At 35.7% G+C, this 24,003-nt stretch overlaps 2 protein-coding genes across 10 annotated transcripts in view; one reads left to right on the forward strand and one right to left on the reverse strand.

Annotated features, from left to right (window-relative positions):
• LOC145260612 (uncharacterized) overlaps positions 1–7,834 on the forward strand; it is a 160,368-nt gene extending 152,534 nt beyond the window's left edge. For all 4 annotated transcript variants that reach the window (XM_080118910.1, XM_080118908.1, XM_080118911.1 and 1 more), the window contains exons 11-12: positions 1,047–1,142; positions 7,041–7,834. In XM_080118910.1, coding sequence (XP_079975036.1) covers positions 1,047–1,142; positions 7,041–7,175 — 231 coding nt within the window. In that variant the 3' untranslated portion in view covers positions 7,176–7,834. The remainder of the gene's footprint in view (positions 1–1,046; positions 1,143–7,040) is intronic.
• A 12,905-nt stretch (positions 7,835–20,739) lies between these two features.
• Positions 20,740–24,003, reverse strand: part of LOC145260613 (proton-coupled folate transporter-like) — an 89,765-nt gene continuing 86,501 nt past the window's right edge. For all 6 annotated transcript variants that reach the window (XM_080118918.1, XM_080118917.1, XM_080118914.1 and 3 more), the window contains exon 6: positions 20,740–21,403. In XM_080118918.1, coding sequence (XP_079975044.1) covers positions 21,325–21,403 — 79 coding nt within the window. In that variant the 3' untranslated portion in view covers positions 20,740–21,324. The remainder of the gene's footprint in view (positions 21,404–24,003) is intronic.

The following is a 24,003-nucleotide window of genomic DNA, read 5'->3' on the forward strand; positions in this document are numbered from 1 at the left end:
TCTTCAGATTCATTCCTTTTTCTTCCGTTGTGTCTATATTTATTTTCACTATGGTAACCTCCAGGTTCGATTTTAAAAAAAAGTTTTCTTTATCTTTTATCTTTAGGTCTAGTGTACAATATTTTTTTTTTCGTTGTGTCTATATATTTTTTTTTCACACTCACCCTTGTATGGGTAGACTGATCCACGAGCACCAAAATTGTATTTGTTGTGTTGTTACATCTGATACAGTGTGTGTGTGTGTGTGTGTGTGTGTGGTACATGTATTTTTGAGACATACCTTCATGCTTCGTCGATGTTGGTCTACCTGAATTCATCTCGTGTCTTGGAGGGACACTGGTACCTGTTTTGGGGACGAAGATTTATTCAGTCCAAATAAACAATGAATTGGTTTTATAGTTTTTTATTCACCTTCCAGATGTCGACCGCAGAAGGATGGAAGTGAATCTCTGGCTTGCGTGGTACATGTCAGCCCCCGCCCCTGGAAACAGGAAAATATTGGAATCGTCCCATCACTAGTAATAATGAGTTTGTCAAAGATGACCATAAAAGGAAAAAAACGAAGTTAAGCAACATCGAACTTGGTCAGTACCAAATGGGTGACCATTTAGGAATACCAGGCACTGTATGTATGAACACGTCAACACTTCCCTGCAAGAACTGCAAAAAGCAAAAAACTAACGTCATCTCCTCTGCCTGTATGTACAAGTGGCTTGAGACCGCTTCTGAATTTCTGACATTTTCTCATAAGGAAGTTCAACCCATTCAGTGGGCCTGTGTAGAATGAGATAATGTTTGACTTCTAAATCAGGAAAGTTCATTTTCTCGTTGCTTAGTATTATTCAAGGGAGATAATTCTGGTCAAATTGCGGCAGAAAATAAGATTGAAGTTTCTACATTTTTATTCTATTACTGCTTGTGTCTGTTCTGATAAGTTATTAGTGGCCCTTCGACCAATGTACATATATAATGTAATATAAAATTATATACCAATTTTGAATCACTATTTTTCTGCCTTAAACTGTCAGGTCTTCTTTCTTTTTTAGATTGGCGGAAACATTTTGACCATGCCATCAGCTATGGCCTTCCTTACGATGATTAATACGTCAACTAGTTCTCAACTAGTCTCTTTGGATTTGGAGGTATAATAAATCCTAAGCATGAATAATATTTTTCTTTGTTACTTTCTCTCTCCTATATCTATCTATCTATCTATCTATCTCCCTCTCTCTCTGTCTCTCTCTCTCTCTCTCTCTATATATATATATATATATATATATATATATATATATATATATATACACACCCAAAGCAAGACAATAAAAATCAAAATAAGAGCATTATATTGTATATTTTCATATACGTTACAATTGTTTCATGACTATTTGGACAATTTCAAACATCATGTTATTCAAAAATATTTCAAAACAGCCTCTCTTTAGACGGTGAAATACACTATTTGATATGTATATGAACACCTACTTAAGAGATCAAACAGTTGAACCTACCTTCACCCATCTTTTCGAATTTTTTTTTTTTGTTAATGTCCGTTTGTCATGAAATTCATAAATCGCCCTATTTTCGTATTTCTACTTTTTAAATTATATTTCAACCAATTATCTACCTCAATATTACACTAATCCTCTATATGCTTTTTAGTTGAAGTAATTATTTTTTCTTTTCTAAATTGTTTATTTAATCGATTTATTTTCTAAGTACAGAACTACACCCTCAAATTCTAGTTTAAATTTATTGTCCTAACAATATTCTTTTCAATCTACAAAAGTTTCGTATCATTTGTTTACATCTACGATCTCATAATTGATTTTAATTAATATTTTATTTCTTAAAAAGGAATTTTAGTTAAAAAAAATATGAATTAAAATTTATCTTCATTCCATATTTTTTATGTCAGTAATTTAAATTTTTAATTTATCTTTTTAATTGTTATCATTATATATTCTATTTTAAATTTCTTATATTTTTCTCTTCAATACAATTCTTAAATTCTTCAGGTTGTAAGGAAGATAAGTATGATTGTTAAATTTTTATCAATTCGCCAATTTCTCTAAGTTTTAGGAATTCATATTTTAATATTTTGATTTTAGTATTTATTAATCACCCTCATTTAAATTTAAACTTATAATTCTAACATTAACTTGTCAATGCCGATCTCTGCTTAATTTCTCATTTATTTTCAACTTTATTATTTGATGCCAGTCACAATATCTTGCAATTATTTAATTTTAGATTTAAAAATTTTTTTGTTCTGTTGAAATTACTCGAATGTAATTTTATTATCCATTACGATTATTAAAACGAAAACTACTATTTCTCCCATTTATATTATAATTGTTTTATTTCTGTAGATTTTTCCTTTATAAATTTATTTCAGTCAGGTTTTAGGCATGATAGCAGGTATTTATTCCTATGAAGATAGCTTTGTATAGCATCCACTTTATTTTAGAGATTTCTTTTTTAGAATTCACTATGCGGTATGCTTCAAGTAAGCGCAGATTGCATCTTTTTGATTTACTTGATTTATACTTTTTACCCTTATATATTCTTGACCACTTGTATTCAAACTCTTTTTTATTTTTATGTAGTTCTCTAACCCAATCACCTAATGTAGTTGTGTTCCTCTTTTAATTTTTAATAATTAATTTTGTTCTATCCTCATTCCTGACATTATCTCAAATCCTTTTTAGGTTCACAATTTCAGAAATTAAGCAGTTGCCCTCCAGTGGGCATTCATTAGTTATCGTACAGTTACATTTTCTCCCCAAATTTAGTTCATTTGATTGAATCCTATTATGAAGCACTATTCTGTTTATTTTACCATTATTAGAACCTATTATAATGTTGGCTAGATTGAAAATGAATGATTAAACTGTGTTCTTATTAATTATTTTACTTAATCTGTTCTCTGGGGGGAAATTCTTATCAATTATTTTGTAAAACTTTTAGGGATATTATTTTGAATATGTTCGCTAAAGGGCGGATAAAACCAGTCTTATTTTTGCGTCTATTTCTCTTATTCTTAATATTATTGTCACGATTATATGAGTCTTCATTATTTTTAATTTCCTTCTTTTTATTATTCTTATTATTTTCATACATATTTTATTCTTCAGATTTCTTCTTTCTTTCATTGCTATGTTGTATGATATTGTGCAGTTTGTTCTGCTATTTTTATTGTTCACCTCCTCTATGCATTTCTTTTTCCTTATCTAATTAAAGCTTCATTATAAAATCTTTATTCTTATCAATAAATTCTCATTTTGAGATAACCCGGGTATTCTTTTTGATATACTGAGGATTTTTTTTTTTCATATATTTAGGATGATTCGATTTATGATCTATATAGAATAGTGTTTGATCCTGTTGGTGATATGGTTCATAAGTATTAGTGTTAAGATTTAGTGTTACATCTAAAAGATTCACTATTTTACAATCGCTGTCTATAGTTGTTTCTAACAGAAGTTCATTAAAATCTTTTAATTTTCTTTCTAGTTTTTTTTTTCTGTAATTCGATCGCTTGAGTTTACTAAAAATAATTGATCATCTTTATACAACCCCCATTTAAACCCGGTATTTTTTACTGATCTCCTTCAGTATGTACAGACCTACCAACTCAGTTGTCAGTGCTGAGTCCGAAGGTCCCATCATAATATCAAAGTTGTTCTCTCTATCTTTCCTTGTCCATAATTCATCATTATATCCAATTAAGGGGTTTCTTGCTAGTTTTATAATCGTTATTTCTAATTTAGTTACATCTGTTTCAGTTTCTGCTAATTTTAGTGCTTAATCGAATAGTTCAGGAGTTATTGAAGGATAATATGAGACAATATCAAACATAATAAATTTATTGTTCTGGTTTTTAGAAATTTTCTGGAGCTATTCTATCACCTTCCCAAAAGAAATCCAAAGTTTATGTCGTATTCTAGATTTTAAAGTTAATATAATCCTGCCTAATATTTTCTTACTGATATTACTTAAATCAGAAACACACAGTGCAATTGATCTAATACTAGGTTTATTGTTGAAGTCAGGTTTGTTATCTTTCAACAAAAACTGAGGATTAAGTGGGGTATATACTTCTATTTTATCCTGGATGTTCATTTTTCCCCACATATTCTTATTGCTAACAAATTTATGCTATAAACATCCTCATCAGTTGCGTTTTTATATTTAATTCACCTAAAATAAGATTATTATGTGTTTCAAAGCCCATGCTATATATGTTCATGGTTTTTTATCTGCTGGAACTATAGTGTTTGGATTGTATATTATTGTTTGGACTTATTTATGCTTTTTATTTTAAGGTTCAAGTATTTGTTCTTTTTTTTTACTCTTAAACCCTTCACAAGGTTCAACATGTCCAATTCAAATTTTGTTAATCCTAGTTTTAATTTTGCACATTTTGCAGTAATTTCTATTCCTGTTTTCTTCTGTAGAAATTCCATCTGTATCCTTATCCAGTGTGGCGATACTGTTCATTTTTAATGTTGTAGATCCTCCATCTGATTCTTTTAATAAATTCGTTCACTGCTTGGATCATATTAATCATGTATACCTTATGTCTTGGCATTGCAATATTCTTCCGTACTTTATTGGCATATATTTCAGCTCACCTTAAGGAGCAGTTTTAACTTATAAATATTTTTTAATCAAAAATTTTTATACATAAAAATATATCAAAATTCAGTAATGTTCATATACCAATAAAAAATAAGTTCATATACCAATAAAAAATAAGTTCATATACCAATAAAAAATAAGTTCATATACCAATAAAAAATAAAGTCAAAATAAATCGACTCAATTATTAAGCTTCGTGATCATCAGTTTTTATAATCGAGCATTCATATATTTTCACTGTTTTCAAATATTTTTGAATGACAAATATTTCGACGTTTACGCTATCATAATGGCTAATATAATTGAAAAAATGGCTAATATAATTGAAAAAAATGGATAATATAACTGAAAAAATGCCTAATATAATTTAAAATAAAATTTAAAAAAATGGTATTAGTTAAGCTTTTCATTGCATTTTCACCCCAAACAAACACAGTGTCACTTTGGCGTTGGGGGCTACTACCGGGGACATAATTTGCAGCGATACTATGTAGGGAGTTAAGCAGCAAGATACCTGTTTATATTAGACTTGTAGGTGGACATGTCAGTACAGTTGGGGAAGTAGGGACCCGGAAGAGAATTTCAAAGTCCAGCAGTCCAAGGGAAGAGACTTACACTTAATTATTATATCAATCAATGAATCTATATATATCTATATCTATATATATCTCTCTCTCTCTCTCTATATATATATATATATATATATATATATAGGAAGTTTATTTGTATAATTCGGTCTGAAGACGTGGTTTCTCTGAAAAGAGGTACTACAGAAACATGTATGCACATATGCAGCCAATAATATTTGTATAAATAAACTTATTATAATCACACCCTATTCATTCATCGAACACTTTTTGATAAACACAGTTGATTGCTACTTCTTGACAGAAGTTTGCAATCTCTTCAGTTAAGTGTTGTGCGTCTGTGTGCACGTAGGTGACTTTTTAATTCAGCTTTAGTCCGACATGAAAGTACACATATGTGACATAAAAACTTTCTTTCTTGTAAAGGTGATAACATAATAATATTATGAATTTTCAAATGTTGTGTCAGGCCACTTTTAGATTTGCAGATTAGACCACAAATATGACAACTTAGCGTTGCCAGATGTGCTGTAAAAGCCTCCTCATAAGACTGTTGTTCCTGTTTTTAAGTATGTGATTTCAGATGATTAACAAAACCAGCTTTTGACAAAAGGTATCTGCCACATACAGTGCACTTCAGTTCCTGCTGTAATTTCTCTGACCTTATATTATCGTCCTGATTTCTTAAAACACGTTTTAAAATGGCATGTCTACATGCTGCTCTTCAAAAATCTTTCTCTGATAGTTTTTCTTCACAGTGATTGAACTTTCGCTTGCGCTTCCCAGTTATGTACATCCATCTCAAGTATTTTCAAGTTGTTTTTCAGAGAATCCTTAAACCTTTTTCTTTATGTTGTGGTCTTTTACCCCTATCTATTTCGCCATAAAACAGTTGTTTAGGAAGTCTTTTATCCTCCATCCTAACCAAGTGTCCTCCATCCTAACCAAGTGTCCTCCATCCTAACCAAGTGTCCTCCATCCTAACCATCCTGTCCAATGCATCTGATTTTGAATAATTTTCAGTTAGTACTAGTACTATTTAATCGTTCAAGAGCTACAATGTCAGCCGTTAAAGTCCTCCAGTTATTAATAAGTATTCTCCGAATACAACTTTGATGAAACTTTTCCAATAAAATGCCTTCTATATGTTGTCCAAGTCTCTGACCCATATAGCAGCGTAGTGATAATGCAAGCTTCGTAAACACTTAGCTTTGTTTTTGATGTGATTGCCTGATCTGACCACACACGTGTCTCCAGTTTGCGAAAAGCAGAACTGGCTTTGGCTATTCTGTGATTTATCTCACCATCAAGCGTACAGTCCTTACTCAGTGTATTACCAAGATAAACAAAATATGATGATTGCAACGTCTTGTCAAACGAGTGTCACTCCCTCAGTTACTGAAAGTCCATGTGCCTGAATATGATTTTTAGTCCTGCCAGCGATGCCCACCCTCAAGCAGACATGACATTGGTATACATACATACACACACACACACACACACACACGCACACACACACACACATATATATGCATACATATGCACATACATATACATACTCACATACATACATATACATACACATACATATATACATACATATACATACATACACTATATACATACATACACACATACATATACACACACATACAAAATATGCATACATACATAAATATTTTCACACATATATACATATATGTTGAGACATACATACATACACGCGCGCACGTGTGTGTGCGCGTGTGTGTTAATCTCCAAATTCCATACTTTACATGTGTTGTTTATCGTCTTCTTCCTTCTTCCTTTCAGGGTGTCTTCGTCGAACAGGAGTTCCTGGATCTACTCAAAGAAATCAAACAGACAAAACCTTTATTCATAATACGCGGCTACGTTTGCTATCTGAACTTGACTGAACCCCAAAAAGCCGTTTATCCCAAGGCATGAACGTTCATGGTCTTAAAGAACTGGTGTGAGGGTATGGAGGATGAGGCAAATAGACGACCTCGATCCCGCAGAAATGGACGTAGTGAACTTAACTTTATAACCCGTGCGCAAAGTCTCCTGAGGTCACACACTTTTTAACAGTTGTAACCCTGGATACTTTTACTGGAAAGATGCAATAGACACGATGTGGAAATTACTTTCAGTTGTAAATTCATTTTGAAAATGACATTTGAGATTAAAATCGTTGTTAGCATTAGTGTCTTTAAGACAAAGTGCAATGTATAGGGTGGGAGGGTTCTTCGAACGCTACAGATCTTTTCCCTTAACAGAAACTGTGGTTCGCCTCTCTAAAATGTGAACTAGTAGATGCTCAGTGAAGAATGGAGGTCAATATATATTGAGAGTTAGTTTACAGGGAGTTTTAGAATTGGCAATGAGTTTTGTGACAGTTAGGGACATTTTATAGGCAGTCTTGAGTTTGTGACAGTTGACGAGTTGCAAGTTTGACATCAGATCAAGAAAACTTTAGGAGATCGAGATAACCTGACATCAACTGACCAACACAGAATGTTGACAGAATGTTGATGTGGACCTTAGCATGTCGAGAGTTGATTGTGTCACACACACATCCAGAGTGCAACTAAAATTTACAGAAACTTTTTTTGAGTTTTTTGTTCTTTTGTTTTATTTTATTTTTTATACTTTTGAGTCAGTGCAACTGCTAGGCAGTTGCTAATGTGTGGAAGATGACTAAACAGTCAGAACAAGAAGACAAAAAAGAAGACCATGGCACACAACGTTGAGCGGGGGGGGGTCAACCTTTGTTGTCAACTAGGCAGCATGTATTCTCACACTAACATGTTAGGGATTAATAAGGAATAGTTACTACAATATCACATCTACACTAGAAATTTTCTCGGATACTACTGGTCTAATTTGGCTACAATTTTGTATGGACCTTTGTTATGATAAGGTGTAGCGAATTAAGTATTATGGTATTCATTCGATGCACAATAAGAAATTGGTAGAGAATTTAACTATATATATTTTATTTAATTGGAATTCATTATTGAGATGAGTATCATTTTATTAATTTCTTTATTGCGGACTATTATCTTCATCTTTATTAGTTGTTGTTTCACAACGTTTCGGCCAACTATTCCTCTGGCCTTCGTCAGGTGGTAACCGCGATGGGATAAGAACTCCGAATCTCCTAACTGCATTCTCAGCAATTACTGCCATCCATAGTTGTTGTCGTCTCACTACGATTTGGCCAAGTAAGCCTCTAGCTGACTTTGGGTAAGATGGAACCACCACCTGATGAAGGCCAGTGAAATAGTAGGTCGAAACGTCATGAAACAACATCTGAGAAAGATGAGGATAATAGTCTGCAATGAATAAATGAATAAATAATACTCATCTCAATAATGAATTTCAATTAAATAATATATATACCATTCGGTACGGACCCGACTATGGAAGATCAGATAATGAATAAACGTGGATTTATAAGACCAAAAAATCCAACCTTCATCACCCTTTGGGGCACGTGGCGCAGTGGATAGAGATGTTGAATCTATTCGCTTCCAGGTGAGAATTGTCTAAAGATAGCGGTTTTAATCCTACTCAAAGCCGGCCAGAGATTTACTTGGCCAAAACGTGGTGAGACGACAACAACTATGGATGGCAGTGATTGCTGAGAATGTAGTTAGGAGATTCGAAGTTCCTATCCCATCGCGGTTACCACCTGATGAAGGCCAGAAGAATAGTTGGCCGAAATGTGAAACAACTAATAAAGATGAGGATAGTAGTCCACAATAAAAAAAATTAAATTTAACAATATTCAGCCATTAATTTGGCATTAAGCACTCATTCTAAGTCAATGGGCTATAAAGTTTGCCCGTTTTTAATGAAATAAAAAGTTTAGTATATATCTAAAACTAGTTCTTCACTAAATAATTAATTTCCATTTAAGAGACGCCTTCGTCTGTGTTTCTAGCCATTGTTTTTGTCATCTTATTAAATTTTTCTTTATTTTCTTTATTTCTTGGACGTCAAAACATTTTTTTAAGCATTCAAGAAACATGTAAGAAAAGCTAAACTTTATTTATGAAGGATATATCTGTTTGGAGTTTCAATTTTTGTTTTAAGCTTTCATTCGTTTCAAACAAGGCACATTGCTAATGAGACATAAAGGTCTACTATGAATTAGGAGCCATACTTATAAGGGCTTCCTAGGTATGGTGTTGTGCAGCAAGATGTTTGTTCACATTACATTTAAATTTCTGCATGTTAGTAAAGCCAAGAAAACAGGGAGCAGGGAGGAAATACCAAAAGCTAAAAGGTGAAAGAGAAACAATTAGAGTAGGAAGCCTCTCTGCATCTGGGGACCTCGGCAGCGAAAGGAGGAATTGACAGTGATCAAGTGGTTGACGACACTGATTTATGACCTGGGTGTTCCGAGTTCAAATCCAGTTCATTCCACAGAAATCACTTTCACTCAGGATGTTGGCAACGTGATCCCTCCTGTAAATACCTGATATTTTCTAGAAATAATTCTCAGTAGAAAAATATCAGGAAAACCAATGCCAACAATTGAATTTTCTGAATCATACGATACTATTGGTAAAGAACGAAAGGATGGGATTTTGTAGCTCGTCAGGGTGATCAGCTTTCGTTCAGAGTTGTACTTCTTTGTTTACAAAGCCACATGGCGGAAGTGACGTCAGACAAATTTTAAGGTACACTTGATCAACACTGTATATAATGTTCTTTTTTTTTTTGTTATAATACAAAATATCCGTTGGTGAAAAGATAATACAAAATATCTATCCTGCCCTGAACTAGAATCACCTCAGTCACCACAATACCACATTTACACTTGGAGTAGTCATACTTAATAAAACCTTGAATGAGTAGAAATTTTATGGTTCATTAATATGCATATATACAAGAATTTTATGGTTCATTAATATGCATATATACAAGAATTTCATTGGAATAAAACAGGGGAAAATCAAAACTGGTTAGTAAGACCCTCCCAAACCTTTCTATATAATAGAATACCCACTGTTTCCGGTTTGTTCTGAACCAAAAACAAGCAGGTTGATCTCGAAGTGGGAAAGAGAAGAAAAAGGTGGGATGGAGTTTGAAGTGCAATTTGAGAGAGGCTGAGGATTAAAAATTATTCATGGGGAGTGGGCATCTTGATGGCTTTCTATTAGCAGATGGTATGGTGGGGTAACACATTCACTCAGCTAACTAAGAAATTAAAACCAACAGGACCATGAACCGCACGCACCATGTTCAGGCAGGGAACACATACGCATAGTCAAGGACTCCTTTTTTGTACACACAAGCTTGTTATTTGTATTCACCTTTTTCCAAAAAATGAAGAATGTAATTTTTTTTACATCTCATCTGATCTTGACCTTCAGCTGGTACTTAAAGAAGATCAGCAAAAGATTCAAACTCTTGGTCATCTCTCAGATGCAACATCTACACCTCCATTAATGCTATAATCAAGATTGTGAGAAACACCGTTTGTTTCTCCCTGTCTAATGCTGACCCGATATTGTTGATTACATAGAATATTTTTATGGTCTAAGGAAATGGTTATAACTAGGGCTGTGACAACAGAATATTCTTTTCATTCTTTTGACTCAAGTATATATCCGATACAGTAACATACTGAGAACCACACCAGTCTATATAAAAATAAAGATAATAACGGATATACACTCAAGGGTCAAAACAATGAAAAGAATATGCTGTTGTCAGAGCCTTAGAAAGGCACAAAGAGCAGATTTAGGTAGAAAGAATATATCTTACAAGAAAGTGAATACAAAGAAAGGTGGTCGATATTTACCGACTGTTGAATTAGACATGTATTGCAGTAGGTCCTGATATTTTCTCACTCTTAGGGTTTTTATAATGGTGAGAAGAGTTCATTATGTGTGAATGGATAAGTTTCCATAACAGATACGTTTAGCAGCAGAGAATGCTCAGGATCAAGACGAGCTGTCAACTTGTTGAAATACCTTCAGTACCGCCCAATAACGTGCAGAAAACTTTTTCAGGACAGGTGCTCAAGTGATAAAAAAATGGCAAAAATATAGTAATGAACACTGTCTCGATGGCGCACAGGCCTATAAAACATTCCTCTGAAAAGGACGCTTTTAAAACATGAGTAAAAGGGGCTGGTGCTTGGGCACACCTAACACCCCCACTCTGCACGTCCCTGGTATTGTCAGTTTTCACGGCATTCAAAGAAAGTGCCCTCAGGTATTTCTTTGAGCGTGTCGTAGTCGGAACACTTTGGCAAATTCCCTATTATGTTCTTCAATTTGACTTTCGCTGTTTACATGACTTCGTCCGTTTTCCAGGTTACATTTTTTCTTCCATTCTTTCTCATCAGCGTTCACTTGACGATTTTCCATATAACGTGGAACGATAAAATTGTCGCCCTAGAAAAGGCGACATGATTCCATTTCTGTTTGTTGAAAACCAACTTTCTTTTTTTTTTTTGTTGCAGACTATCTACTAGTTGGCTAGCTGTGTAAAAATCCCTTCTATCATGTCTGAAAGTGACACAATGTTCAACGAGCGAGATCGGAGATGTGCTGCTGTACAACTCAGGCTCTCTACCGATCCTAGTTATGACAACAGGACCATTGCCAGCACCCTCAAAATGCATCGCTGGATTGTCACGAATAACAGGGATATGCCTAGGGTGATGAAAAAGTTTTCTGGCAACGATTGTGATCTTTGGTGTGGTTTCAAGTGAGGACCACATCATGCCACCTCACATCTTCGAAGTCAGCTTGAAATTCAACACCAAAGTGTATCTGGATGTATTGAAAAGTGTGGTAATCTCCTGGTGCAATCAAGTGGCTGCTGCCACACCCAGGATTCAGCGGTGGTCCACAAGTTCTAAGAGACCCAGGCTTGGCTTCAGAAGGAGTGCTACGACTTTGTACCTTTCTCCCACTGACCCCCTCCTCCTCCTTTGACCTGAACTACTTCATTAAGTCATATGTTGAGAACATCACCAACATGACCTCCCACAACATCAAAGCTAGCCTAATCGCCATCATCCACTGAGTATTCGCCGACCTCCCACCAGCACTTGTGCAAAAGGCATGCTCCCAGTTCTGGACCCATATCGAGGTGGTGATTGAGGCTGAAGGTGGCTACATAGAATAGATGTCAGATCTACTACATAATCAATTTACCTGAATTGATTTTTTCAATAAAAGTTTTAAAATAAAGCTGTTGTGTTGTTTTCTTTAGAACAGTAATTTTATCTTTGCACTTGTATAAGTATTATGGACTGCTTAAAATACAGAAATAGTGTAGCTTTGAAAGCCTTCTCACGAGGGCAAAGTTAGGCACAATCTTATTTTCAGTATGAGCAAAATCCAGCTTTAATCCCTAAATAAAATGCACTCTTTTTTTTTTTACATAGGTATCACCACTTATCAAGGCCCAGAGGCCACTCGAAGATAAGAGTTAAAAAGTGTACAGTAAGTCAATTCGGCTCATCAAGAACTTATTTACATTGAAATTGCAGACAACCATATTGTAGTCAGCTGGAAAGCAGGCTAACGGAAGACAATTCCACAGGTGTGCAGTTCTAAGAAAGAAACTTTGTTCATGGAATCTATGTTTAGGTTTAGGCTCAGATAAAAAGGGGGGAAAATTATTGATAGTGTTTTCAGCTAGACGAGTGTTTCTCGTGAAAGTTTGGTGAGGGGGAACCATAGATTGGAGCTCAGACGAGCACTTGCCATGAAAATAACGATAAAGCAGAGACAGACTCACAACATCTCTTCTGTGGGAAAGAGGTTGCAGGGAAGAGAAAAGGACATCCCCTACTAAGCTATAAAGTCTATTTTGAGCCCTATCAAAGCAGGATAAGTCCTTTCTAGCCCAGATGTTGCAACATCAATCTATCCTTGGATGTACCTGGCTCTTATATAGGTAGAGAATTGCATCAGCAGTGAGATATCTACTGGATCGATAGAAGGCTCCCACCATTTTTCCAGTGACCTTGGCAACGGATTTAATGTATGTGTTCCATTTCAGATCAGGAGTAAAGGTCAAGCCCAGAAATTTGTCAAAACATGAAGCCTCCCCAAGACGAGAGCCATTCATTTCAATTGATGCCAAATGGGGATTAAAGCGTTGATGATGTAAAGATAGAAGCTTGTTTTTTTTAAATTAGGGAGTTGTGCAGTAAGATGTCAGTTCACGTTGCGCTTGAACTTCTGCATGTCAGTACAGTTGGGGAAGCAGAGAGCCGGCATGGAATTCCAAAGTCTAGCTGTCCTGGGAAAGAAACTACTGGAGTAGAAGGCTCTCTTACATCTAGGGATCTCTACTGTGAAGGAGTGGGATTTAGCTGCTTGTCGGGTTTGTCGGGGTATTTACGTCGAGGGGGCACAAGTGCTTGCAGTTCGTCAGAGCATTCACCGTTAAAGTACTTGTAGAAAAGGTAGAGGGATGCAACATTTCGTCGCTGGGACAGAGGTTGAAGTTTAGATGACAGTTCAGGACCTATCAGATTGGTGACTCTCTTTTGAACCTTGTCTAGGAGCGAGAGACTAGTGGTAGATGCACCAGCCCAAATATGACAGCAATACTCCATACATGGGCGAATAGTGGCCTTATAGAGGTATAGGATACTTTCGGGCGTTAGTATCTTTCTAGCACTGTAGAGAGAACCTACCTTCTTCACAGCGGTCCTAGCGATACTCTCAATGTAATTGTTCCAACTCATGTTTCCTGAGAGTGTTAGGTCGAGGAATTTAAAGGATGTACTTTCAGATAAAGAGTTATTGGCCATTGCTATTGGTGGCAGAGAAGGTTTCTTGTAATTATTGAAGGAAACGAGTTTAGTTTTGGCAGCATTGAATGTGACTATCCATTTTTGTTCCCATTCCACTACATCCTCTAGTGTTTTTGCCATGTCTTTAGATATTTGTTCATTTGTTTTCATGTCATGTCTGTTATAGAGTGTGGTGTCGTCAGTATATACACCCATCTCACAGGCAATTTTGTCAGGGAGGTCATTTATGAATATTAGGAATAACAGAGGTCCTAGGATAGACCCATGAGGCACTCTCGCATTTATATCGTATTGTTTAGATGTACGACCATCAGGGACAACCTGGACTTTTCTCTTATCTAAGAATGATTTAATTATGTCATGTATTCTTCCAGTGATACCATATGATCTGATTTTCCTAAGAAGACCTTCATGCCATATCTTGTCAAAAGCCTGAGATATATCTAGAGCTACTGCTCTACCCTTCCCTGCTTTGCCAGTGACTGGTATATACGTTCTGAGATTACAGTTAGAATTTCTGCTGTTGAATGGGCTTGTCTAAATCCATATTGTTGATCAGTCAGAAGTTTAGTATCTGTAAGGTGATGGACTAGAGCTTGGTTAATTATTGTCTCAAATATTTTGGCGAAAAGTGGGAGGAAGCTAATGGGGCGATAATTTACTGGGTCAGTTCATTCACCAGAATTCTTGAAAACTGGTACTACAGAAGCAGTTTTCCAGCAGACAGGAAAGCAAGATTTATTAAGGCATTTTTTGTAGAGTTTGGAGAGAACTGGAGCTACTTCGGCTGAGCACTTTTTTAATAGCACAGCCGGGATGAGATCAGGTCCACATGCTTTTGCAGTGTCAAGATTTCTTATGATAACATGCACCTGAGAAGGGGTGATTTTCAGATCGTCTAGTGTGGCATCTGTCTGCAAAGGAAAGTCAGGGAGGGGGTGGTTGGCAGGGCCCAGTGTGGAGTTGGAGGCAAACCGACTGGCAAGCATGTTAGCCTTCTCAGTTGCAGAGCAAACAACCTCATGATTGTTGGATAGTGGGGGAATTGTTGATTGTCCATTATTTACTACACTGTGGTAGATTTTCCAGAAGTCACGGGTTCCTAATTTCTGTGCTTCGATGCGTTTTGTGGTAGTTTCAGTAAATTCCCTCTTAGCTGTCGCTGTTTCTTTCTTACAGTTACTTCTGGCTTCTATATACTTCTGCCTGTTTGAACTGGACTTATGTCGGTTAAATCTGTGGTACGCATGCTGCCTTTGCGCGATGTCAGCTGCACAAGTAGAAGTAAACCATTGGGGAGAGTGGGGCTTGTTATAAAATTTCCGTGTGGGAACAAGTGCTTTAATTGCTGTTTTGAACCATTCAGTGGTCTCATTTGCGCACTGTTCAGCAGGAAGTGAAAAGATATTTTGCCATAGGGCGTCCCTGATGTGATCCCTGATGGTTTCCCAGTCAGCCTTTTTATAATATCTCGTTGTTTTGAGCAGTGGCTCTTCAGTTTTGGCTCTAAAGTTTAGGGCTATTTTAACCATTACCACTGCATGATCAGCGTTCCCAAGTGAGCTGTGGGCATTAGTTACACAGTCAGTGGGAACTGTGGTCAGAAACAGATCTAGAAGTGATGCATGTTGTTCTTGCTGGTCTGGGAAACGGGTTGGAAACGTAACCATCTGTGATAGGGAATGAGATATAGAGAAGTTATATGTAATCATATCAGCTGCGTCTGTGTTAGTAGAAAATCCAAGCCAGTTGCTGTGGTGGACATTGAAGTCACCAAACACATGCACTTGTGTGCTAGTGTTGAGGGAAAGTGCTGTATCTATGCTGTCAGAGACTTTGTTTATTAGGGTACAGTCCTGGGTTGAGGAACAGCGGTAGAGAAAATAAAAGTAGCTAATGTTATGTTGCATATTAAGTCTAAAGCACATAAAGGCTTGATCGTTTGATTCTAGTTTAGTTTCTCTAGTCAAGTGGAGGGTGTTCTGAATATATACTCCAAGCCCGTGCATATGTCTGTCAGAGTCCTTACGGCAGAGTGGCAGATATCCAGGCATGTTAAAGTAGTTAGAAGAGATGGAGGAGTGTAGGTTAGTCTCACTTAGTGCTAAGATATCCGGGGTGTTTGTTAGGAGAAATGCTTCGACATCATTTAAATTAGTTCTAAGCCCACGGATGTTTGTAAATGCAAGCCGCAAGGGAGAAGGCAGGTTGGTTTTGTTTGAGTTTGGGCCTGGTTTTAGCGTAATTTTGGATTGTACTGTCATTCTTTTTTTAAGAGTTTCAGTTTAGGTAAGGGATACTGAACAAGTGGTTATGCAGAATACCAGACATGCAACACAAGCAGACCATCAGTTGTCCTGCCATCTACTAGGATTGTGGCCTCGGGATAGCCCACCGGGCATGAGTGCAGGGTCCCTTTCCATGCGCGACATGGCACTACAAACAACCCGATATTATACATCTGTTGATGGAGCAGCTGCTCTAAGCACTACCAAAGAGTTAGGGATCCTGTACTACCAGTTGGGAACAGCAACCAAGAACTGTCTATCCCGTACCCTCAACCCATCAGATGATGGTCAACCCAATCTACTTGTACTGGCATTATGGCATTCAAGCACTCTAAAGTGCCCACTTTAAGGGATGGGATGTGTCGGGAGTGGGGAAAACGGCGTTCATTGCCCTAGTCAGGAAACAAGATCGACCACTGAAGGTCTATTGACTCCCTGTGATTCGACCTCTACGCCTAGCTAATAGGCAAAGAAGGAGTATGCAAGCCAGGCGATAGACAGTGCCTATCTACTCCTTAAGCAGTTTAGGTTTGCAGAGCAGTAATTTGTTTGAGTCACCAGCTCTAGGAAGGTTGTCATCCAAGACTGGCGAGGCCTTCCTCTCCTTAGGTTTAGCTTCAGAGTTTTCCTTCTTCTAGACGGATGACATGGGAAGATCTACGGGTCCATCAGCACCGAGAGGGTTTCCCCGGCGCTTGGGTCCTAATCCAGGTATTTCTGCACCCCCGCATTGGTGGTTAATGTTAACGGGTTAGTTTATAAGGGTTATATATCAACTGAAAAATTATACTTCTCAAAGTGATTACAGGGCATTGCTATTTCATTGTTTGTTACTGGAGGAGGGGCTGAGTAAGAGTTCATGCAGTGGAAGCAGCTATATTTGCAAACAGGTCTGTTGGAAGGAGTTGACATGGTTTGTTTTTTCCTTTAGTTAAAAAGAAAGACATTTCCTTTTCTTATTTTTTGTTGGCTTAGGAATAGGATAATGCGTTGCAGAATGGTATGGTATATACATATATTTTAGATGCATTAAAATTAGCCAGCCACCTCTTTCTCCATTGTACCGCGTGCTCAAAATCAGAGGAGAGAGAATCAGAGAAATGGTCTTGATTAGGCAAACAAAATTGCCTCAGTCTAGAATGATGTATCTATCACTAACCGATAGCTTCTTTTATACTATCAGTTCACATTCTGTAGAAGCACAGACTTTAAATAGTATCTGCTCCATATAGCTATTTATAAATCTTCTAACGTAATATATATTTACACTACTTAATATACAGAAAGGTGTACATTTGTAAGCCTCACCACATGGCCAAAATCCAGTCCTCAACTCTACATAAATTGCACTCTTTATTGGGTGAAAAATTGCCTCAGCCTAAATGCTTTATCCATCACTAATCGACAGTTTATTGTTTATGCCATCGGTTCAAATTCTGTAGAAGCACAAAATTAAAATAATACATGTTTGACATAGCTATTCATTACTCTTCTGATTTGCACTGCTTTATATACAGAAAAAGTGTAACTTTGAAAGCCTCTCCACGAGGACACAGGTACAATCTCATTTTTTGTATGAGCAAAATCCAGCCTTCACCCCTAAATAAATTGCACTTCTGGTTGGGGAAAAAAGTGGGCTCAGTCCAGAGTGATTTATCTTTCACTAACCGGGAGTTTTTTTTAACAGTTTTTATGGGAAAAATATACAATAATTAGATACTCTTGATTAAAATAAGAATTAAAAGTTACCACAGTCTAGAAGAATTTCTTCATTACTAACCAAGGAACTGGACAGATGCAACACGTTTTTTTTAAATTATCGACCCAAACCAACACTATTCACCAGTGCTGACAATAACAATTGGCTTCTGTTGTTACTGCTGGACAATGCACGACAGGACCTTTACCTTTGTGTCATACTTCCATTGGATAACGCCAGTACATACGTCTTGCTAGTTAACAAAATAAAGTTGAACCCTCTTTAGGGAATTTGAAAAAATGACCAATCTAACCGGAAGTACAATGTCCTGACTTCTTGTTATTGAATACTCTTTGACTGTTTATTGTTTAAGGCCATTAATTTAGCATTCATAGATGTTTAATTTCCTTCGAGTCTTTTGTTAATTTCTGGTAGCCTGGAGGTAGAATACCAGCCTATGAAGGCACGAGTTACTTTGTGATTGAGTTTTACTCCACCAACTGGCAGTAATTATAACTTGCTTTACTGATGATTGTGCAAGCAATCTATCTGTAGGTAAAAAAAAATAATTTTTAATATTTATTAAAACTTTCTTGGAGCTTTCTTTAAGAACATTTAAAACTATACAAAAAAAAATGTCCTTTGTTGAAAAATTATTTTGTCAGTAATTCAATCAATTTCCTGCATTGCTGAATCATTTTACTTACAAACAACAGTACCAATGTTCTTAAAGGGATCACCGGTTGTTTACCATGAAACACTGTTTCGGAGAATTAAAAACAAAACAATATATTAAATCATGGTTCCCCAGCAGTGTTGATCAAACACCACCTCCTATATATATATATATATATATATATATATATATATATATATATATATAATGGTAGGAAACATTAAATTAGTCTAATGTAAAGATACATTTTTTTTCATTTCTTAAACTGCAACAGCAAAAAACATCGCACTGATTTGATTTGCCATCATCGTCATCATCGTCAACATCATCATCACCATTGTTATCATCAGAGACAGGTTACTTTGGAAGTCAATTAACTTTGTCATCATCATCATCATCATCATCATTTCCGTTTTAATCTCCATGTTTACATGCTAGCCTGCATTTAAACAGCTTTTTGACTTCCAAAGTAACCTATCTCTGGCCAGGTCTTTATTTAGCATTCTTTCCCTTAGGTCCGTTTTATCACTTTGTCCTATGTTTTCCTTGATCTTTGCTCGTGAACTGAACCTGCTACCTCAACTGCTCTACATCCATTAACCCAAGAACTCTCATCCATTCTTTCAACATGGCCATGCCATCGAAGCCCCTGTGTTCTACACCCACCTCCCTATACTGTTCAGATTTAATCTGCCTCTGAGGTCATCAGAACTAATCCTGTCTTTAACTCACATTATACATTGTATCATTGTCATATCATTTGCTATCAATGCAACACATATCTTCAAATCTCACTGTATACATCAAACTGTATACACATGACTGATAGACTTTTCTATTTGTTAACAGTGGTAATGCTCTGCTGGTTAGTAATGACATAAGTTTTTTTTTTTACATAGAAGTCACCACTTATCAAGTCCTGAGGCCACTTGAGGATAAGGGTTATTGAGTGTACAGTAATCAACCGGACAATAATGTAGTAGTCGTTATTATGGAAACCTGGTAGATTTGACTACTTAAGGGAATTTGTTTATGTTGGACTTGAAGACAACCAAGTTGTAGTCAGCTGGGAAACAGGCAAACGGAAAAGAGTTCCACAGGTATGCAGTTCTAAGAAAGAAGCATTGTTCATGGAATCTACGTTTTGATTTAAGCACAGTTAAAGAGTGAGGAAAATTATTGACAGTGGTTTCAGCTAAACGGGTGTTTTTTGAGAAAGATTGGTGAGGGGGACCTGAGATTGGAGCTCAGACGAGCACTTGCCCTGGAAATAATGATAAAACAAAGACAGGCTCGCAACGTCCCTTCTGTGGGAAAGAGGTTGCAGGCAATAGAAAAGGGCATCCCCCACTAAGTTACGAAGTCTATTTTGTACTCTGTCAAGGCAGGATAGGCTACTTCTTGCAGCTCCTTCCCAGATGTGGCAACAATACTCCATCCCTGGACGTATTTGGCTTTTATATAGATAGAGAATTGCATCAGCAGTTAGATATCTACTGGAGCGGTAGAAAGATCCCACTATTCTTCCAGCGACCTTGGCAACAGATTTGATGTACATGTTCCATACTCCAGCCACTACTTATTCTTGCAATCATTTGCTTCATCTTGTACTCCAATGTTACCAAGGTAACCAAGCTTGTTAACGCTCAATAGTTTTGCCATCCAGATATGCTTTCTCCACATAATTAGTATAATGGTAGTTATTAACACTGACAAACCGATTCTCGTTAGATCACAGAAGTTAAGCAACATTGAGCCTAGTCAATACCAGATGGGTGACCATTTGGGAATATCAAGCACTGTATGTGTTAACGTTTCTGTCAGTTTCTGAATCCCACCTGGCCTTCAGCTGTCTTGACCCTGTCTGGCTGGGACGAAAGAGTGAGGCTGGCTCTGTGCAAACCAGCTTAACATTAAGAAAACAAACTACCAGTCTGAGTCATCCATCATCCCAGTGATGATCAGATGGTGTCTGTCGTTCTGACGAATGGATTACATTTTTTTAATATAAAAAGAAAATGCAGCACTTTCTCAAAATAAGCAATAATATATTATTCGATTACAAATATCTTTTTATTAAAAAATATAAGATATTTTATTATTTTATAAAATATTGTTGATTATCCATTTATGGATCAGATAGAGTAGTAGCGACTGGTAACCATTTTTTTTTTTAAATTAAATAAAATTAAGCTTACACACACACACACACACACACACACACACATTTTTTTTTTTTTTTGAAAGATGCCAGGCAGTAATTTTCTGGAATTTACATTATGACCTTAGCGATTACCCTCTGATAAAAATAAATTAAAAACAGTTAAAAATTAACTAGGATTATTGCCAAGACATTGTCATTGAGTTTGAAAACATCAGAGATTACAAGTTTGTCTTTCATCTGCTAATAAGAAACTTCAAAAATAAAATGGTTTGTTTGTTAACAGAAAAATCCAATTCTTTTGACGGCACCATGACTGAAGAGAAACAGTAGAAAAATATAATGCACAATTTTGTTTCCAAAGTTTCAAACTGAGATGACACTTGGATTCTGATGATATCTCGGGGATGATTCTTCACCCATCTCTGATTATGTCTTTGATTTCCTTGATTCTGTTTAACTTTATATCGGATTCTCATTCCGTGTGGAGTTTTTCAGCAGTTGGTTGGTCTTTGTTAGCGCTGATGTTTTTTTTAAAAAGAAGGCTTAAAAGTCTGAAAGAATATGCAGAAAATCAAAGCTGAGATTTGTATAAATTATTGATTATAGAAAACAGAATGATACGAAGTGCTTTAAATAAGTTTCCAGACTTTTTTTTCATATGGCACTTTTATTGATAGTACATACATGAAACTCTTTTCCCTTTCAGAATTAATCCCCCCCAGCTATAGTACCATTCCGACAACTTCTGGAAGGCCTCATGGAAATCCTCTTGTGTGAGCATGTCAATGACCTTCGTCGCAACATCTTCCATCTTCTCAATTGTCTCATAACTACAGCTTCTAAGGTTTTCCTTGAGCTTAGGGAATAACCAAAAGTCACAGGGAGCAAGGTTTGAACTATAGAGAGGGTGAGTAACTGTCTTGATGTCCATCTTGGTAAAATAGTTTGTGATAAGGATGAAGTTGTGGACTGCAACCTTGGGACAAACTTTGTGCAAATCTTCTGCCTCTTTAGTTCCTTACAAATAATTGTGTCTACAGTTCCCACACTGACATCAAACTGTGCACTTACTGTCTCTATATACATGACGGTCTTTATCCATGAAATTCTTTATTTGGCCAATCAACTCTGATACTTTGACTTTCTTACTCCTCCCACACCTCTCATCATCCCTCACAGACTCCCTGCCTTCCTTGAATCTCTCATGCCACTTAAAAACTGATGTTCAATTCATGCAAGATGATCCAAAAGCAGTCTGAAGCATTCCATATATTTCTGTTGCAGTTTTTTCAAGTTTAAAACAGAATTTTATTGTATATTGTTGTTTTAAATTGTTCTCAAGTCTAGATTGCATACTGGAAATTCACCAGCTGGCTGTGACAATGAGACTTTAGTAGGATGTATTCCAATTTTTGCTGTAGCTGTTCATTTGAACTTAAAATCATAAAAATTGGTCAGTCATCTCATAAGATGTATAGCAATAACATACAGAATTTTTCAGTCTATGACAATTTTAAATGCCTGTACAAAAAAGTCTGGAAAGTTATAGAAGGTACATCATTTGCAAGATGTGAAACTGGTTGTAGGAAAAGTGACATAGTTGTAAAAAAAAAAAAAAAAAAAAGCAAATATTCTTTAATGGCGTTCAGTAAATCTGAATGTCTAGTGTTGAAAATGGTATTTTGAATTTAAGAATGACAAAAAAAGAAATTTTAAAGTTTAGAAAACCAAATAATGTTATATAATTTTTTTTATTAAATGATTAAAATATTTTTTTCTTAGCCTTGTTAAGACAACGTATTCATAGAAGAATTAGTGTTTTTATTTTTTCCATTCATTTTGTTAGCGTTATTCATTTAGGATCGATTCCTTATGAAAAGAGAAAAGGTATATGTCTGCTGTGATGTGATGTGTGTTGTATGGTTAGTGTAAGTTTTAAATAGAGAAACTTTGCAAAAAATTATTTCATAAGTTTAATTTGAAATTTTAGAAAACCGAATAATGTTATATAATATTTTATAAAATTTTTACTAAATGATTAAAATTATTTTTTCTCATTGTTTTTCATTGTTAAAACGACTTATACATAGAAGAATACTTAATGTTTTATTTTTTCTCTTCATTTTGTTGGTGCTATGAACCCGAGAGATCGCCCAACAACATCGAACATATACCTTTTCTCACTCCATAGTGAGAAAAGGGGCGCTTCTATACCATATAAATTTAAAAAAAAAATTGAGTTTCATGTGAAACAAATGGTATATGCATAATTGTCATGTCACAAATGATAAAGAATCCAAAAATTACAAAAAACGATGAGGTAGAAAAATAATTATTAAGGAAAAACAGTTTTTGATAAAGTTTATATGGGGAATAAATTTTGTCTGACATTTTGAATTATGTTCATCACGTGACATAAGTAAAGAACTTAATTATCTCCCCTGTCAAATTATCTCTTTTTAGTAAGTATAATATAGAGATTTTGTATATATAAAAAAGGGTTACTTCTCTTTCTCCCCAAAATAATTCTCTTCTTGCCCACTCCTCCTATTCTAAAAGAAAGGCCCTGTTCGATTGGCCAAGGCGTTCCTTCTTGACCAATCAGTAGACATCCTATTTGTCGCACTGAATGTGAAACACCCTATTTTTTCTCTTTTTCAAATGGGACGCCAAGCTGTCAACAAGCAAAAACCTTCTTCTCCTTTACTGAATGCGATTACCTATTTAAACATTCTAAGAGCCGTTTATTCTTGGGCGCAAAAAAATTTCCTATAATTATAGTTGGACTTCAAAAGCCGCAAACACAATCAGTTTTGGAAGGACTTTCTTTGCTATTGTCCTATTTAAATCAATACAAATATTATCCTTATTTCAGTCTTGTGTGTGTATTCTATACCTCTTGTTTTCAGCAACTAACCCCAATTTCAGTAAGCGAGAACCGAATTCATCTCTGTCAAATCATTTTAATTTTGCTTCCTTTCACAAATTTCTTTTTTCTTTAATAATTTTTTTACCTTATCGCTTTTCGTAATTTTTTGGATATATTACTATTTGAGACCTGACAATTACGTAGGTACAATTTGTTTTATGCAAAATTCAATTTTTTTTTGTTTGTATATATGAAAGTGCTAACTGTTTTCGATAAAGTCTA

Source organism: Euprymna scolopes, chromosome 36 (assembly GCF_053919585.1).
Source record: "Euprymna scolopes isolate OS-2025 chromosome 36, ASM5391958v1, whole genome shotgun sequence".
Classification (NCBI taxonomy): Eukaryota; Metazoa; Mollusca; class Cephalopoda; order Sepiida; family Sepiolidae; genus Euprymna; species Euprymna scolopes.